General features: G+C 40.3%; 1 protein-coding gene across 2 annotated transcripts in view; it reads right to left on the bottom strand.

Annotated features, from left to right (window-relative positions):
- Positions 1–490: 490 nt before the first annotated feature.
- PRORP (protein only RNase P catalytic subunit) overlaps positions 491–16,156 on the bottom strand; it is a 127,815-nt gene continuing 112,149 nt past the window's right edge. For both annotated transcript variants that reach the window (XM_061159160.1, XM_061159161.1), the window contains exons 7-9: positions 6,056–6,204; positions 3,083–3,278; positions 491–808 (exon numbers count right to left, since the gene is read on the bottom strand). In XM_061159160.1, coding sequence (XP_061015143.1) covers positions 677–808; positions 3,083–3,278; positions 6,056–6,204 — 477 coding nt within the window. In that variant the 3' untranslated portion in view covers positions 491–676. The remainder of the gene's footprint in view (positions 809–3,082; positions 3,279–6,055; positions 6,205–16,156) is intronic.

Here is a 16,156-nt window from a genome sequence, read left to right as displayed (position 1 = left end):
AACATGTAGAGGATGAGACGATATCAGAAATGGAGAAGGGGTTTACAAACAGCCTGGAGCCCAACAGCAGATGGACTGGTTCTGCTATTGATGGACCTGGAAGGGCAGCAGAAAGGATGCCAGAAGACCCTGTTGCCCATGCAAGTGGAATGGCTGGCCCAATAAGAGAAAGGTAGGCATCACTCTGTCTTCCCTGGTGGCTCAGCAGTAAATAATCTGCCTGCAATTCAGGAGTTGCAGGAGACTCAGGTCCGATCTCTCGGTTGGGAAGATCCCCTGGAAGAGAGCATGGCAACCCACTTCAGTATTCTTGCCTGGAGAATCCCATGGACAGAGGAGCCTGGTGGGCTACAGTCCACAGGGTCACAAAGAGTCGGACATTACTGAAGCGACTTAGCACACACCAATGCAGGCATCACTTCGTATTGAGTTCCCCAACTTCAGATAAGCCTCAAATCCTAACAAATGTTAGGGCAAAAAATGCAACCGGTTATGAAAAGATATTATATCTCATTTAATTAAAAAGTCAACTTATTGATATATAAACCAACTGGACCAAACAGGAAAAACTGAATCAAACAGAACAGAAGCAATGCTCTAAACAAGCATCAACTTAAGAGCTCTGATGCCAACCAGGAGGACACCCAGACACAAGTTCAGCATGGGGTAAGAGTCTTTACGTCTTCCGGTGAAGGCAAAGCCATTTGGTTGGCACTTCATAGGAATATCTTTCCACCAGGTCGTCATCATAAGGTATGTGCCACGAGTCTCCAGTTGTTTGCACCACGGTGTCATAGCTGAGAATATGCTGTTGAATTAAAAAGGGAACCGCACATTGAAAACAACACTAAAGGAACATTTGGCCATTTCCCTTTCTTTTCTGACGATTTCTCAGTTTGCTTCAGAGATATATTCTTTGTCTTACTTAACAATGGATTTTCAAAGAGCAGCTAGCTCTGTGAAGATGAATCCTGGCAGTAGGAACGGTGGGGGTTGAGGATAAAATAGGATTAACAGATACACATTACTACATATAAAAGAGAAGACTTCTTTGGTGGTGCAGTAGATAAAGAATCTGCTTGCCAGTACAGAGGACATGGGTTTGATCCCTCATCTGGGAAGATTCCACATGCCAAGGAACAACTAAGCCCATGCACAACAACTGCTGAGCCCGTGCTCTAGAGCCCTCGAGCCACAACTACTGAAGCCTGCACGCTCTTGGGCCCAAGAGCCAAGCTAATGAGCCCCTGTGCCCCAACTACTGAAGCCTGTGCACCTCGAGTCTGTGCTCCACAAGAGTAGACCCCACTCTCCACAATTAAGAAAAAACCCGTGTACAGCAATGAGGACCCAGTGCAGCCAAAAATAAAGAAAAAAGAAAAAAAAAGACTTCCTCACTTAAAAAAAAAAATAAGTAAATAATAAGAACCTATTGTATAGTACAGAGAAAGATAATCAGTATAATAACCTATAATGGAAAAGAAAAGAATATATATATACATATACATACATCCACCCCCCCCACATATATATATATATCTACCATTGTATTACTGCTGCATACTTGAAGTTGACACCTTGTAAATTAACTATATTTCAATTAAAAAAAAGATGAACCCTATTTTTAGGAGTTCCTTTCTGGGGAGGTTTCATTTTTAAGGTTAAGGACTCTATAAGAAAAAAAAATGTATATTCCTTTTTTGTCTTTAATGATTTTGTATGCAACAGAGAAAACTTTCAAATATACAAAAATAAAGAAACAGAACAATGAACTCATATATACCCATTACCCGGCCTCAAAAATCATCAAAATTCATGGGTAATCTTACTTCATCCGAATGGATGAATCCCTCAAATTATTTTGAAATAAATCTCAGATATTATATCATTTCTTCTATAATTCAGTATGTATCTCTGAAAGAACTTATTTTGTAAATATAAAAGGAATATTATTATTATACTTAAGAATTAACAACTCCTTAACATTGTCAAATTTCTACTGTTTACATTTTTCCAATTATTATATGTGTGCAATTATATTTTACAGTTTGTCTGAATAGGAATTGAAATAAGGTTGTTACATTGTGACTGGCTAAACTCTCTCTCAATTCTCTTACAATCTAGAGCTTCTCTTTTCAACTCTGTTTTTCTTGCAGTTTTTTGTTGTTGAGGAAACCAGGTCCTATACTGTTTCCCACAGTTGATTTTGCTGATTGCATTTCTATGGTATCATTTGATAACACATTTCCTACAAATGTTGTTTTTGTCTGTTTGTTGAGCCCTGGACTGTATTTACCATTGGCTAGTGTATTTTTCTGTAGTAAATTGCCTTTAGATTTTCTCTTTGCTTTTACACAAGAGACATTCTTGTACTTATAGGTATTTCAACTAGAATCAAAAAAGAATTCAATTGAGACTGTGCCACAAAAGTGGATTAAACAGGAAAAAGGAGTTATTCAGCAGAAACAGAGCATGATGAGTCATAAGACATACAGAATTTTGAGCTATGGCAAATAAATAGGAAAATAAAAAACACATATAGGGATTTGTAACTGATAACATAACTGAAGTCACAACTGACGACACTTCAGGGGTTTTCAATACGTCAGTTAACGTGGGGTTGGCCTAGGAAAACATTGCTCTGGCAGACTCTGTGTTTTTAGGATCTGGCTAATTCCAAATACCAAATTGCTGCTGCTGCTGCTAAGTCGCTTCAGTCGTGTCCGACTCTGTGCGACCCTATAGACGGCAGCCCATCAGGCTCCGACATCCCTGGGATTCTCCAGGCAAGAACACTGGAGTGGGTTGCCATTTCCTTCTCCAATGCATGAAAGTGAAAAGTGAAAGTGAAGTCGCTCAGTCATGTCCGAGTCTTCACGACCCCATGGACTGCAGCCCACCAGGCACCATGGGATTTTCCAGGCAAGAGTACTGGAGTGGGTTGCCATTGCCTTCTCCGAAATATCAAACTAAAGCTGAGAAAAACAAAACATCGAGAACTAGTTGCACTGTTCTTTGATCGTGTCACATTCTTACTATATAGTTGGCTCTGCTGATGTTATGGAGAAGATGGATAACATACCTGAAAGGTTATTTTTGCTCCTGGATGCTTACTAACAATTGCCAGCTGATGTCCCTGCTGCCACTTAAAGAACAGGCGCTGGGTCTTGGCATCAGGCAGACAGGCCTTGTGGTCTCGCATCAGGTCTTTTGTGATAAACTTGCAGTGGTTTCCCGAGTGCAGTGTGGCATACAGAAGAAACGGATCATCCTCAGAGCTGAGCCGGACATAAGAATGGACACAATCAAACACACGTCCAAAGAGGCAGAGAACAGCATTCTTCACCATGCTGTTTACTTCTTTCTCTACTCTCCTCAGAAGTATTCTTTGTTCTTAATTGATATGATCAACCAAGGATAGTTATGAACAACCTTCAAGTCTTCAGCTGGTAGACAACATGATCGAGAACACAGATGGCCAGCTACAGGGAAAGGAATGCTAACGCTTAGGATTCTTAGCAGTTCAACTGGACTCTACCTCTAGAATGGAGAATTCTAACAGTAATTCTCTCTTCATACTTAAAAGCTGGTTCTCTGTGTCCCCATGGAGTTTCCTGATCTGCCTCATCCACTACAGAGCACATGTTTCCCATACCCCTTTCCTCACTCGAATTCAAGAAATATTCATAATACTAACAGGGCAAGAGGACACTTTTCTTGCAAAAGTAAGGGGCTAAGCTCAAAGCTGAAACTGGTATCTCCAAGTAGCTTCTGGGTAGCCATCCTGATCAGCACCCAAAGGCACCTCCAGTCTGAGAAGAGCCAGGAGCTCAGTCTCCAATGAGCCCTCAACATCAGTGGTGAGTGCTTGAATACACGTGCTGTAAAAATAGCAGTAGTTACCTTGACTCAGGAGATTCCGATGGCAACATGTGATTAAGCCACATCTCTTGATCCAAATGACCCAAAGTGGATCCTTTACAGGATACCTTATACTAAAGTATTTCAATTTCAAGTGAAATGATAAAATAACTGGAATCTGTCTTTAAAATAATCTTCAGGAAAAAAAAACAAAAACGTGGGGGTTATATGGAACAACATTAACAAATGACAGTAGCTATGGGAACTGAGTGACAGTCCCGCGGGCATTCACTATACTATTCTCCCTAGTTTAGGTTTGAACACGCTTCTTTGGCCACATCAGTGACAAACAGAGTTAATGTTAAAAATTTAAATACTCAAATCCAAAGCCATAGAAGGTGGCTGAATCAATCTTCCCCGCTGGGTTTGGAATTTCAGCATATACAATAAATACAGGTTCCAAACCAAGCACGAGACCAATTTCCAACAGGCTTCTTGGTTATAACACTACCATTCCTGAGTTCTTCTACCTATGAAAAATAATGACGATGGTGACAGCAGCGAATACGGATGCTTCCCACGCACTCGGTGCTGTGCCGAGAGCCCCACATGTATTGTCTGCAAGTATTTCCTCACTGAATCCCCAGGAGGGAACCTATGAAGAAAAGAAGACAGACAAGGGAAACACTTCCCAGACAGGAAGTGACAGGGCCATGATCTGAACCAGGGTAGATTGATTCTCAAGCCTGCGGTCCTCAGGTTTAGCTAATGCTGCCTCATGTGACTAAAGGAAGGGCATTACTATTATCTTATAGTCTTGGAAAGATGGAAGTACCCACTCCATGAATAAATACAAGGACTTAGCTACAGAAAAATGAGATTTGGTTTGGGATCTGAAGGAGGGGTTAGCTTCCAGCTTTATGCATTGATTGTCATTTGACTTTTTTTTTTGGCTGCACTGTCTGGCCTGCGGGATCCTTAGTTCCTTGACCAGGGACTGAACCTGGGCCACAGCAGTGAGATTGCCATCCTAACCACTGTACTGTCAGAGAATTCCTCCATTTGACCTTTTTAAGAAGAGACAGTTTGGACAATACTGACAAATCCTGAAGTTACCACATTCAACCCAACAAAACCCAGACTCAGGTTTGCTCATGATCCATGCTAATTTGTAAATAAACCTTTGTCAGCATAAACAGTATGAGAACCTAAATGTGTGCTAACAGGGTGTTGTAGATCTGTGCTCCTCCTGATTAGCTACTTTCTGCATACTCTATGGATACTGTGTATTTTGTTGCTGATCATGTTTTCCACCTTCCTTTGGTTTCCTGGGAAGCTGTAGCTCATAGCAACATTCCCTTTATATTTAGAATAAAATCCAGAGCCCACAAGGTCCTCTGTAATGCGGTCCCTGCCTTCTCTGCGACCTCAGAACTGATCATCCACACTGGCCTGCCAGCTCCCCTCATTCCTGACTGACAGCCCTCTTTCCCTCCCTCCCCATTTGCAGTGGGTCTTAGTTGTGGCACGCAGGATCTTTAGTTGTGGCATGTGAACTCTTAGTTGCAGCACACGGGATCTAGTTCCCTGAGCAGGGATCAAACTTGGCCTCCGTGCATTGGGAGTGCAGAGTCTGAGCCACTGGACCACTGGGAAGGCCCTTTGTCGTTGCTGTTCAGGGCCTTTTGAACACTTGCTGTTCCTTCTGCCTGGTAGTTTCTTCCCACTACCTCTCCTCCTTTCTCCAATGACTCACTCATTCCCTGTCTTCATAGCTTTGATCACTGCCCGGAAGGACATTACCTGTTTATTTGTTTACCTCTTTACTGCTAAGTTCCAAGAGGACAGGGACTTGGTTTTGTTCACTGGTATTTCTCCAGGAACACAGATGGTGCTCATATTTGTTAAATATTTGTTAAATGATCTGTTCAGGAATTTATGGCATGCATTCTGTGTACTAATCTCATTTGGGGCTTTAACTTATTTCTCCTTTAAACTGATTTCTCATCTATTTAAGTTTATCCTGCTATAAAAACTATATTTTTATAAGCTGCCTCACATCTTTTTTTTTTTTTTGGAATGAGGCTGATTATACATATATACCCACACACACATGCACTTTAAAAATAAAAAAACAGGTAACAAGCAGATGACTGGAGCCTAGTGTAATTCACTTAATAACGTCAATACCTACATGTTGTCAGCGAAAAAAAAGCTGGCTTGCTTTTGCATCTTTTCCATCTCAACTCTTTTCCACCGGGAATTTTGCGTTAACATATGCTTCCGGCCCAGGACCAGCACTTGAAGATTCTGCTTGGCGAGGTGAGAGACCACATTCAAGAGCTGAAAAACACAAAGCCAGTCCCCAAAAAAGTCAAGGGAAGAATCTCAAGTAAGGGGAGTGATTCTCCCAGACAGTAATCTCAATGGGTCAAACAGTCTTTTCTGGTAAGAGGTGAGAAAATATTCCTAAACAGTCTTTTCTGGTAAGACGTAACTGCCCGTCTTTGTAAACAAGCCTGAGGAAAATGCTCCCTTGTTACAAATGATTATCTAATACCTGCCCACTGGCCAGGCTACATGGGATACCTGGGGAGGTTTCTAAGCATAGACAAGATGAGCTATTTTTAAACTGTGTTCCATAGGGCCCACTGGGACAGAGGTAGGGGGCTAAGAAGGACGGGGTTTGGTTCCTATACACTCCCAACCCTGTTTCAACCCAAACAGCTCAGTTTTTGTCTACTTATATATTGGTATTCTGCATAGATTTTTATTTAAATAAAGGATGGCTCAGACAGTAAAGAACCTGCCTCCAATGCAGGAGACCTGGGTTCAATCCCTGGGTCAGGAAGACCCCCTGGAGAAGGGAATGGCAACAGAGGAGCCTGGCAGGCTACAGTCCATGGGGTTGCAAAGAGTCAGACAGGACTGAGGGACTAACCCTTCTTTTATTAAAAGTCTGTAAATGGCTGGAATAGATATTTCTTTTTTTTACTTAAAGTTTTTTAACTTTTAACTTTGTATTGGGATATAGCCAATTAACAATGTTGTGATAGTTTCAGGAGAACAATGAAGGGATTCAGCCATATGTATCCATGAAGATACTGAATTTTCAGTCAACTTTTCCACATCATAATTCTGCTAAGACTGCTCCTTTTCACTGAAATCCCTCTTTCCTCCAAAAGGTCTGTCAATTTTCATCCTCCAGCTTATTTTCCACTCAGTGAATTTACCCCCTATTCTTTCCACTTCCCACATGTCTTGTGTGCACATGGATTCCTCTTAAAAGTTTGAAGTGGGATTTTTAGTAAATCCTGCACTTTGGTGAGCTTGCTTACATTCAATCTTTCGTAAGGAAAAGTCTATAAACTATTTTCATGTACAACCTATTAAACTAAGCTATAAATGAATATTACTAAGTATAATATATAAAAGCTAATAAAATATTTTAACTTAAGTTACACAACAGTGTACTGGAAATATAAAAGTTCTATAATTTATAAAAACTCCAGGCCCTATGAAAATCACAAGCTGAAAGTCACTGAAGAAATCCTTAATTTTCTTGGGTCTTGGTTGGGAAGGCATTTATTTTAGCCTAGCTTTCCTTAACTCAAAAATTTCTTCCCATGTGGACTTTCAGGATATTAGTTAAAATTCTTTACTCAATAATTTTTCATTCATTTATTTCGTCAGTTGTCAAATATTGCTTGATTACCTGTTAGTCTAACACACATGGATTCTCTCTGTTAGTCTAATAATGAATTAACAAGAGCTGAACTTTTAAGTACTGTTTAATGCTTTGGATTTATATGTATTTTTGGCCCATTCTACCCATTCTACTCCATTACTAATCTTATTATTTTAGGAAACAGTAGTTAGTTACATGATCTCTAATTCTTAGTTCTAGAATGAACAGACGGAATGGACACAAGTTGGCCACTGGATGTGAGCAGAGAAGTGTACCAATACCACTGTGACGACTCTGACCCAAAGCTTTACAACCAGAAAAAGTTATGAGTAATGGCTTCTCTGGTCATTCAACAGTTATTTCCCAGAACTCTCCATGTATAAGGCATATGGTAGGTATCATAGCTTACAAAGTTTTGAAAGATATGGCCCCTGACTTCAGTGAGGGAGTGCCTAATAATTTTCTTACCCAACTCTCAAGCCTGGAAAGATGTATATGCTGGTTCCACATATACTGGATGGTTAATAGACATTTTCTGATTAGCTGAAGAAAACACCTACCTCTGTTTTGAAATAAAAAATGCCTACCTCTATTACTGAAAGCTTGAAAAATATAGGCAAGAATAAAAGTGAAAGAGGAAATCAGTCATAACCTCACTACCCAAAGATCTAACTCTATTTGCCAATCTATTTATCCTAAGCATTTTTATATAATCTTATAAGGTACTATTTTAAAAGCTGGATTGGTAATCAAACATCTTCACTATGGAAGTTTATTTAGTTCAGGGATTCAAACACCTCAAAAAACATTGAGAGTGAATCTCTTTCAAAATGCACTTATAAATTTCCTTTCTTAAAAGCTATGCTGAGATTACAGATTATTTTCAATGAGCCCAGATACAAAATGGCAACTGATTTCATTAAAAGGAATGACAACTGCTTTCTAAAAATTCCTGTATGAATTCCCACAAAGTTATTCTCGATACCAAAAAAAAAAAAAAAATCAAACAAAACCAATTTTTGATACTGATTCCATATATATGAGAAGACATGGCTTAAAGAAAAACACAGTTGGGTCTTCACATCTCTGTGTGTGTGTGCTTAGTCACTCATATCTATACCTTGGTTTAAATAGCCTTGAATTTACTAATATTAAGTTAAAGACAGGGGCCCAAAGAAGAGCAGAAAGGGCTTAGGTTAGCTTGAACAACTCTGGGGCACCATCATGTGGCCGAAGGTCTCTGCTAGTAGCAGCTCTCTGGTAATGATGCAAACAAGGGAGAATAAAGACATAGGAAAGAGAGATGAGTGTACTGGATGGAATAGAGGCATTTGCCTGAAACTCTGTAACAATCTAGCTATGAGCCTACTTCCTGTGAGGTAAATTCCAGGACTGGATCCAATGGGCTGGCCCAGAGTCATAGATATACTTAGAATAGTAAAGAAAAAGAAACTGACCTTAATTCTATGTTAGATCAAAAATAAAACTGGAAGAAATCTCCACTTCTGGGAAGATGGAGTGGATGTAGTTTTCCCTATTTCTTCCACTATGTACAACTAATACCCTCAGATGTCTTATATATAAAACAAATGCAAGACTTTGTAGAGCTAAAAAGGCAGACTGGCTAGGGACCTTGGGATTTTCTTTTCGCCTCATATATCCTGTACTTGGAGATCAAGAAGCCAGCAACCTGGAAATGCCAATGGATGCAGACAAAAAAAGACCAACAAAGGCCGGTTCTTTCTAGCCAAAGTACTAGAAAAGATGCAGTCTAGAAAGACGGAAGACCTGTTAAAGTGATAACACCAGTAGACTGTGATGTTACATGTGTGTGTACATATGTGATGCTTTCAGCAACCATTAAAAATGCTATACAAAGATATATATTCAAAAAGACTATGATTTTTAAAAAAATGCCCACTATAGACACACAAAAATGGAATTCTAAGAAAAGTTCAAGCAACCCACAGGAAGGCAGGAAAAATAAAATAGAGAATAACGGTGATAGAAAACAAAAAATAAAATGGCAGACATAACGCCTAACATATTAATAACAACATAAAATATAAAGGATTTTAATACATCAGTGAAAAGACAGGGCACATATCAGAATTTTATTCCTTTTTAAGGCTGAATAATATTCCATTGTATCTATATACAACATTTTATCTATTCATGTCCATGCATATTTGGGTTGTTTCTAAAACTTTCCTTCCTGAACTTATCCTATAATGAGGAATATTGATCATAGCTATCTTGCTTGGGAAACTAGCATAGGACTTCTATAATGTCTGTAGACGTCGGATCCTAAAGACTTTAGAGTTCTGAAGATCTACAGTCCATAAAACCCAGGAAGTGCCAGAGACTGCAGAGGGGGAGGCAAAAAGTTAAAAGACTAGGGAAAGGAAGTTACACTTGCTATTTAGGGTTACTAAGAATAGCTCTTGCTTTCATGACCCTCTCCCACCTCTCAGGCAGCTTTTCTACTTCCTGAACATCCCTACCCACTTATTTCCAACACATGTAGCTCAGCCAATTGTATTTTTACCCTAAGCTCAGGAACTACTTTCCAGGTTTACACCAAAAGTAAGTCACGCATGAGTAATGTCACTTATGATTAAAAAAAAAAACAAAAAAAAAACCCTTCTTATCTATTCCTACTGGAGACAGGTCAAATTAGAATAGAAGCCAAACCAGAAATTGTACCAAATATTAAGCTGCAATCTGTGTTTACTCTTCTGGTTTTTGAAGAATTATCATTTAGACATCGTAAAGAGCAATGTGGGAGGGAGCATGGTGAGAATCGATCTCAGCTTAACCTTGAGGTGCCAAGTACCCAGAGTTCTGGAAGCAATTTGGAATTTGAGATATTCTCCAGAATCAGCTGTACTATGTATTTTGCTCTGCTGTGTGGTTCAGACTTCAGACCCCTTTGGCAGGTCCAGAACTGTCCTCACCATCTCTGGATTCTCCAGGTTGAGAACATCCCACAGTGGATCTCAGCTTCTCTTGTCAGAACTGCCCTGAGCTCAAGGAAACTCTTCCACATCTCTCTCATTTAAACCTAATCCCTGTTCGGAGTCTCAAGGGGAGAACTGCCTCATCTAAGATACTGACCATTCTGTACACATGGATATTTGTCACATACTTCTTGATCCTTCCTATGAAGGCCTAGTTTGGTCTTGGATGAACCTTGAAGATAAGTCAAACACAAAAGGACAAGTATTATATGATTTCATTTATATGAGTTACCTACAGGAGTCAAATTCAGAGACAGAAAACAGAACGGTATTTGCCAGGGGCCAGAAGAGAGGTAATAAGGAGATACTGTTTAATGGTGCAGAGTTTCAGTTCAGGTGATGTTCTGGTGATGGGGATGGTTGCCCAACAATGTAGTGCTTAATGCCACTGAACGGTACACTTGAAAATGGTTAAAATGATATATTGTATGTTATTTAAATTTTACTACAATAAAAGTTTTATTATCAAAAATTTTAAATATAAACAAAAGTAAGCTGAATAGCATAATGTGCCCATCACCCAGCTTCAATAATTATCAGCTCATGGCCAATCCAATTTCATATATATCCCTACCAACTTCTGCTTCAGATTATTCTGAAACAAATCCTAGACATCACATCATCTGTGAATATGTCAATGTATTTCTAAGTATAAGGACTCTTTAAAAAATTAGCATAATACCATTATCACATCTAAAAATATTAACAATTCCTTAATATCAAATATACAATCAGCATTTATATTTCTCTAGGTTATATTGCTTTTTAGTTTAAAAACAAATCAAGATCTAAAAGAACTCCATACACTGTGAGAGCCTGACTACCATTAAAGAAATGTGGCTCCTATTCCGATGGAAGTTCCCACATTTAGACTTTGCCAACAGCATCCTTGTGGTATCATGTAACATATTCTCTAGTCTTCCTTGTTTCCTATAAATTGGCAGCTGGATCTAGAGACTTGATCAGATTCAAGGGTTTCCAGGTATGTATGAGTGTGCATGTGTATATTTAAAATTGTGGCCCTGGTAAAGTGAAAAGGGTAGTTTATTTATTAAAAATGAATGACAACCTTCTTTGTCAGTCATTAAGCAGAGGGTACTGGGGATGTGAACACCAATGTGAAGACACATTATTCCCAGCTCCGGGAGTTTGCCGTCAAATGATTGTAATGTGATGTAAAAAGTGCTAAGAGAGGATAAAGGATGGGCACCTAAATCAGACTGGGGGTGGAGACGGTGGTCAGGGAAGTCACCGCTAAGGAAGCGACGACTGAGCTGAGTTTTCAGATGAATTATTCAGGCAAGGAACGGGAGTTTCCAAGGACAAGAAGCAGCATGTAGTTGGTTTTTTTTCTTTTTTTTTAAGCAGCAGCATATTGGTTGAAGGTGAGGGCTCTTCATTAATGCGCTGAATTCAGGGAACTGCAAGCTGTCAAATGTGGGAGGATGACACAGGGAGTCCCAGGAAGAAGGCTGGAAATGACTACAGGGGTCAGATCACGAAGGTCCTTGTAAACCATGATGAGGAATCTTTTACCAGCTGAAAGCAGTGGAGAACAACAAAGCACTTAAACAGGAGCATGACATGACTAGCAGTTTAAAGAGATCAACACTGTGGATTGCAAGGAGGCTGGCCTAGAATAAGGAGATCAAGTAAGGGGGCTTCTGCAGTATTTCAGGTAACAGATGATGAGAACTGAGATGCTGGTGGTAAGGATGGAGAGAAGAGAGCCTTCTGGAGTAAAGCAGAACTGAGGAGACTTAGGCACTGACTGAATGTGGGAAACAAGGAGAGAGATAAACCAGAGAAGAGTTGGATAACTGGATGGATGATGGTAGCAAGCCAGGGTCTGCGAGAGGAGGAGCTCGTGATAGCTACCAGGGGGTAAATAAGCCAGTGGGCAGCCAGACAGGAGACTCTATCCAGGAGAGGGCTTTGGGATGAAATAAAGATTTGGAGTCATCAGGAAACACACATTGGCAGGAGCCATCAGCAAGTGGAAGAGGTCTTCAGTTCAGTCGCTCAGTCGTGTCCGACTCTTTGCAACCCCATGAACCACAGCACGCCAGGCCTCCCTGTCCATCACCAACTCCCAGAGCCTACACAAACTCATGTCCATTGAGTCGGTGATGCCATCCAGCCATCTCATCCTCTGTCATCCCCTTCTCCTCCTGCCCTCAATCTTTCCCAGCATCAGGGTCTTTTCAAATGAGTCAGTTCTTTGCATCAGGTGGCCCAAGTATTGGAGTTTCAGCTTCAACATCAGTCCTTCCAAGAACACCCAGGACTGATCTCCTTCAGCATGGACTGGTTGGATCTCCTTGCATTCCAAGGGACTCTCAAGAATCTTCTCCAACACCACAGTTCAAAAGCATCAATTCTTCGGCACTCAGCTTTCTTTATAGTCCAACTCTCACATCCAAACATGACCACTGGAAAAACCATAGCCTCGACCAGACGGACCTTTGTCAGCAAAGTTAACGTCTCTGCTTTTTAATATGCTCTCTAGGTTGGTCATAACTTTCCTTCCAAGGAGTAAGCATCTTTTAATTTCATGGCTGCAGTCACCATCTGCAGTGATTTTGGAGCCCCAAAAAATAGTCTCTCACTGTTTCCATTGTTTCCCCATCTATCTGCCATGAGGACCAGATGCCATGATCTTAGTTTTCTGAATGTTAAGCTTTAAGCCAACTTTTTCACTCTCCTCTTTCACTTTCATCAAGAGGCTCTTTAGTTCTTCTTCACTTCCTGCCATAAGGGTGGTGTCATCTGCATATCTGAGGTTATTGATATTTCTCCCGGCAATCTTGATTCCAGTTTGTGCTTCTTCCAGCCCAGTGTTTCTCATGATGTACTCTGCATATAAGTTAAATAAGCAGGGTGACAATATACAGCCTTGACATACTCCTTTAATGAACCCAAAAGGAGCAGAGGATGAAAACTGAGGAATCCTATTCTTTAAAAGATATAGAACTATAAGAAAAGCCATTAATGGAAGCTGAGGAATGGCCTGAGAGATAGAAAGAAAACCAGGAAACAGTGATGTCTCAGAAAGACTATAAGCAGCACTTCAAGAAGGAAGGAAAGCCTAGTAACAGCACTACAGAAACACCAAAATGTGGCCTGCACTCCGGAGGAGACATCCTGATGATGCCATGGTGGCAGGAGGGAGATTTCACTTGCCTTTCTTTTTTTTTTTTTTAATTAGTTGGAGGCTAATTACTTCACAACATTTCAGTGGGTTTTGTCATACATTGATATGAATCAGCCATAGATTTACACATATTCCCCATCCTGGTCCCCCCTCCCACCTCCCTCTCCACCCGATTCCTCTGGGTCTTCCCAGTGCACCAGGCCCAAGCACTTGTCTCATGCATCCCACCTGGGCTGGTGATCTGTTTCACCATAGATAGTATACATGCTGTTCTTTTGAAACATCCCACCCTCACCTTCTCCCACAGAGTTCAAAAGTCTGTTCTGTATTTCTGTGTCTCTTTTTCTGTTTTGCATATACGGTTATCGTTACCATCTTTCTAAATTCCATATATATGTGTAAGTATGCTATAATGTTCTTTATCTTTCTGGCTTACTTCACTCTGTATAATGGGCTCCAGTTTCATCCATCTCATTAGGACTGATTCAAATGAATTATTTTTAACAGCTGAGTAATATTCCATGGTGTATATGTACCACAGCTTCCTTATCCATTCGTCTGCTGATGGGCATCTAGGTTGCTTCCATGTCCTGGCTATTATAAACAGTGCTGTGATGAACACTGGGGTGCACGTGTCTCTTTCAGATCTGGATTCCTCAGTGTGTATGCCCAGAAGTGGGATTGCTGGGTCATATGGCAGTTCTATTTCCAGTTTTTTAAGAAATCTCCACACTGTTTTCCATAGCGGCTGTACTAGTTTGCATTCCCACCAACAGTGTAAGAGGGTTCCCTTTTCTCCACACCCTCTCCAGCATTTATTGCTTGTAGACTTTTGGATAGCAGCCATCCTGACTGGCGTGTAATGGTACCTCATTGTGGTTTTGATTTGCATTTCTCTGATAATGAGTGATGTTGAGCATCTTTTCATGTGTTTGTTAGCCATCTGTATGTCTTCTTTGGAGAAATGTCTGTTTAGTTCTTTGGCCCATTTTTTGATTGGGTCATTTATTTTTCTGGAATTGAGCTGCAGGAGTTGCTTGTATATTTTTGAGATTAATCCTTTGTCTGTTTCTTCATTTGCTATTATTTTCTCCCAATCTGAGGGCTGTCTTTTCACCTTACTTATAGTTTCCTTTGTTTCACTTGCCTTTCTTAACTCTCTTCAGCTAGTTAGAGCCCAGCACTCTTGGACACTGTACCCAGTGTCATTCCCTGACAGCTTCTAATGCTGTTATTAGATGTGTGAAATGAATGTCAGTTGCTCTTCAAAACCAAGGGAAGTTTGAAGATAGCTTTCTTTAATGGATCTGATGTAGAAGGGGAGCTTGATAAAGTAGAAATTATTCTCCCTGGAATTGTAAGACGATGTTATAGGTGCAAATTGCAACCAGGTAGGGTGTTTGAGAAGCAAGGTCTTATGTATTTGATGAGTCTAAGCTTTTGGAGGCTTCACTTTTCTCAGATAAAACCATGCAAGTGTTCACACCAAGGAGGCTGTGAAGTGATTTCATCTTTGACCTCCCCTTCTTTACACACACACTCCCCTGTAGTTCAGCACCTGAGCTGAGAAAGGAGATCAAATTAATTTTAAACAGAATGTTGACATTAAAGAAACTATTTTTAGTTATAGGTGGAAAAACTTAAAATTCCATTAAAAAAAAGAAGAGAAATTCTTAAAACCACCACAAACAGCCTGCATACTGTTGCAACATGAAAAGATACCAATTTCTTATAGCAGTTACACAGTGGTTGTCTGGAACACTAAAGCCAGGAAACACGCGCACTTTTTATGCTATTGCTTCACTAAAGACAACCTCATGGTAATGTGGTACTTGATCTAGGATGGAAGTAGGGGGCTTCCTATGTGAGTCTGGGTGGATTTCAGGATATGATGAGATTAAGTCAAAGACAGACAAGAGAAAGCAAGAAAAGAAAACAGACTCTGGATCCTTTAAAACCACTTCAGGGCACAATGACTGATGAACTCTATGGAAGGCAGTGTTCTCAGATTCAGAAGACCACAAACACAGTGTTTATAACTGATACCCTGTGCTCTCCACCAAGTTTACAGCAGAAGAAACACAGGAAGTCATAACTTATACTATAACCCTGGAGTTTTTTACTTGTTTCTGTGTTCCTATAGTCTGCAGGTAAGCTAATATTCAGTTTCAATCTCTTCTTTGTCTTTGCTCCTACCACTCTTCTCTTGAACCACGTTTTTGGAAGAGAATCCCTGTTTTAGAAATAGTCCTTGAGTGACTGCTATGGTCAGCATTTTTCTGTGCAGTTCTGGAAATGCCAACTAGGAGGAGAGTGCAGGTAACCCACCACTGTTGTGGCTCAAGGCTTCTCATCACGTTTTCATCTGCCAGCTACCCACTAGTACTGTTTCAGTTCTATGCTTGAGAATTATTGCTGCTTGCTAGACAGAAT

This window comes from Dama dama, chromosome 13 (assembly GCF_033118175.1).
Source record: "Dama dama isolate Ldn47 chromosome 13, ASM3311817v1, whole genome shotgun sequence".
Taxonomy (NCBI): domain Eukaryota; kingdom Metazoa; phylum Chordata; class Mammalia; order Artiodactyla; family Cervidae; genus Dama; species Dama dama.
Note: the sequence above shows the minus strand (reverse complement) of the source record. Positions and strands in the feature narration are given on the sequence as shown.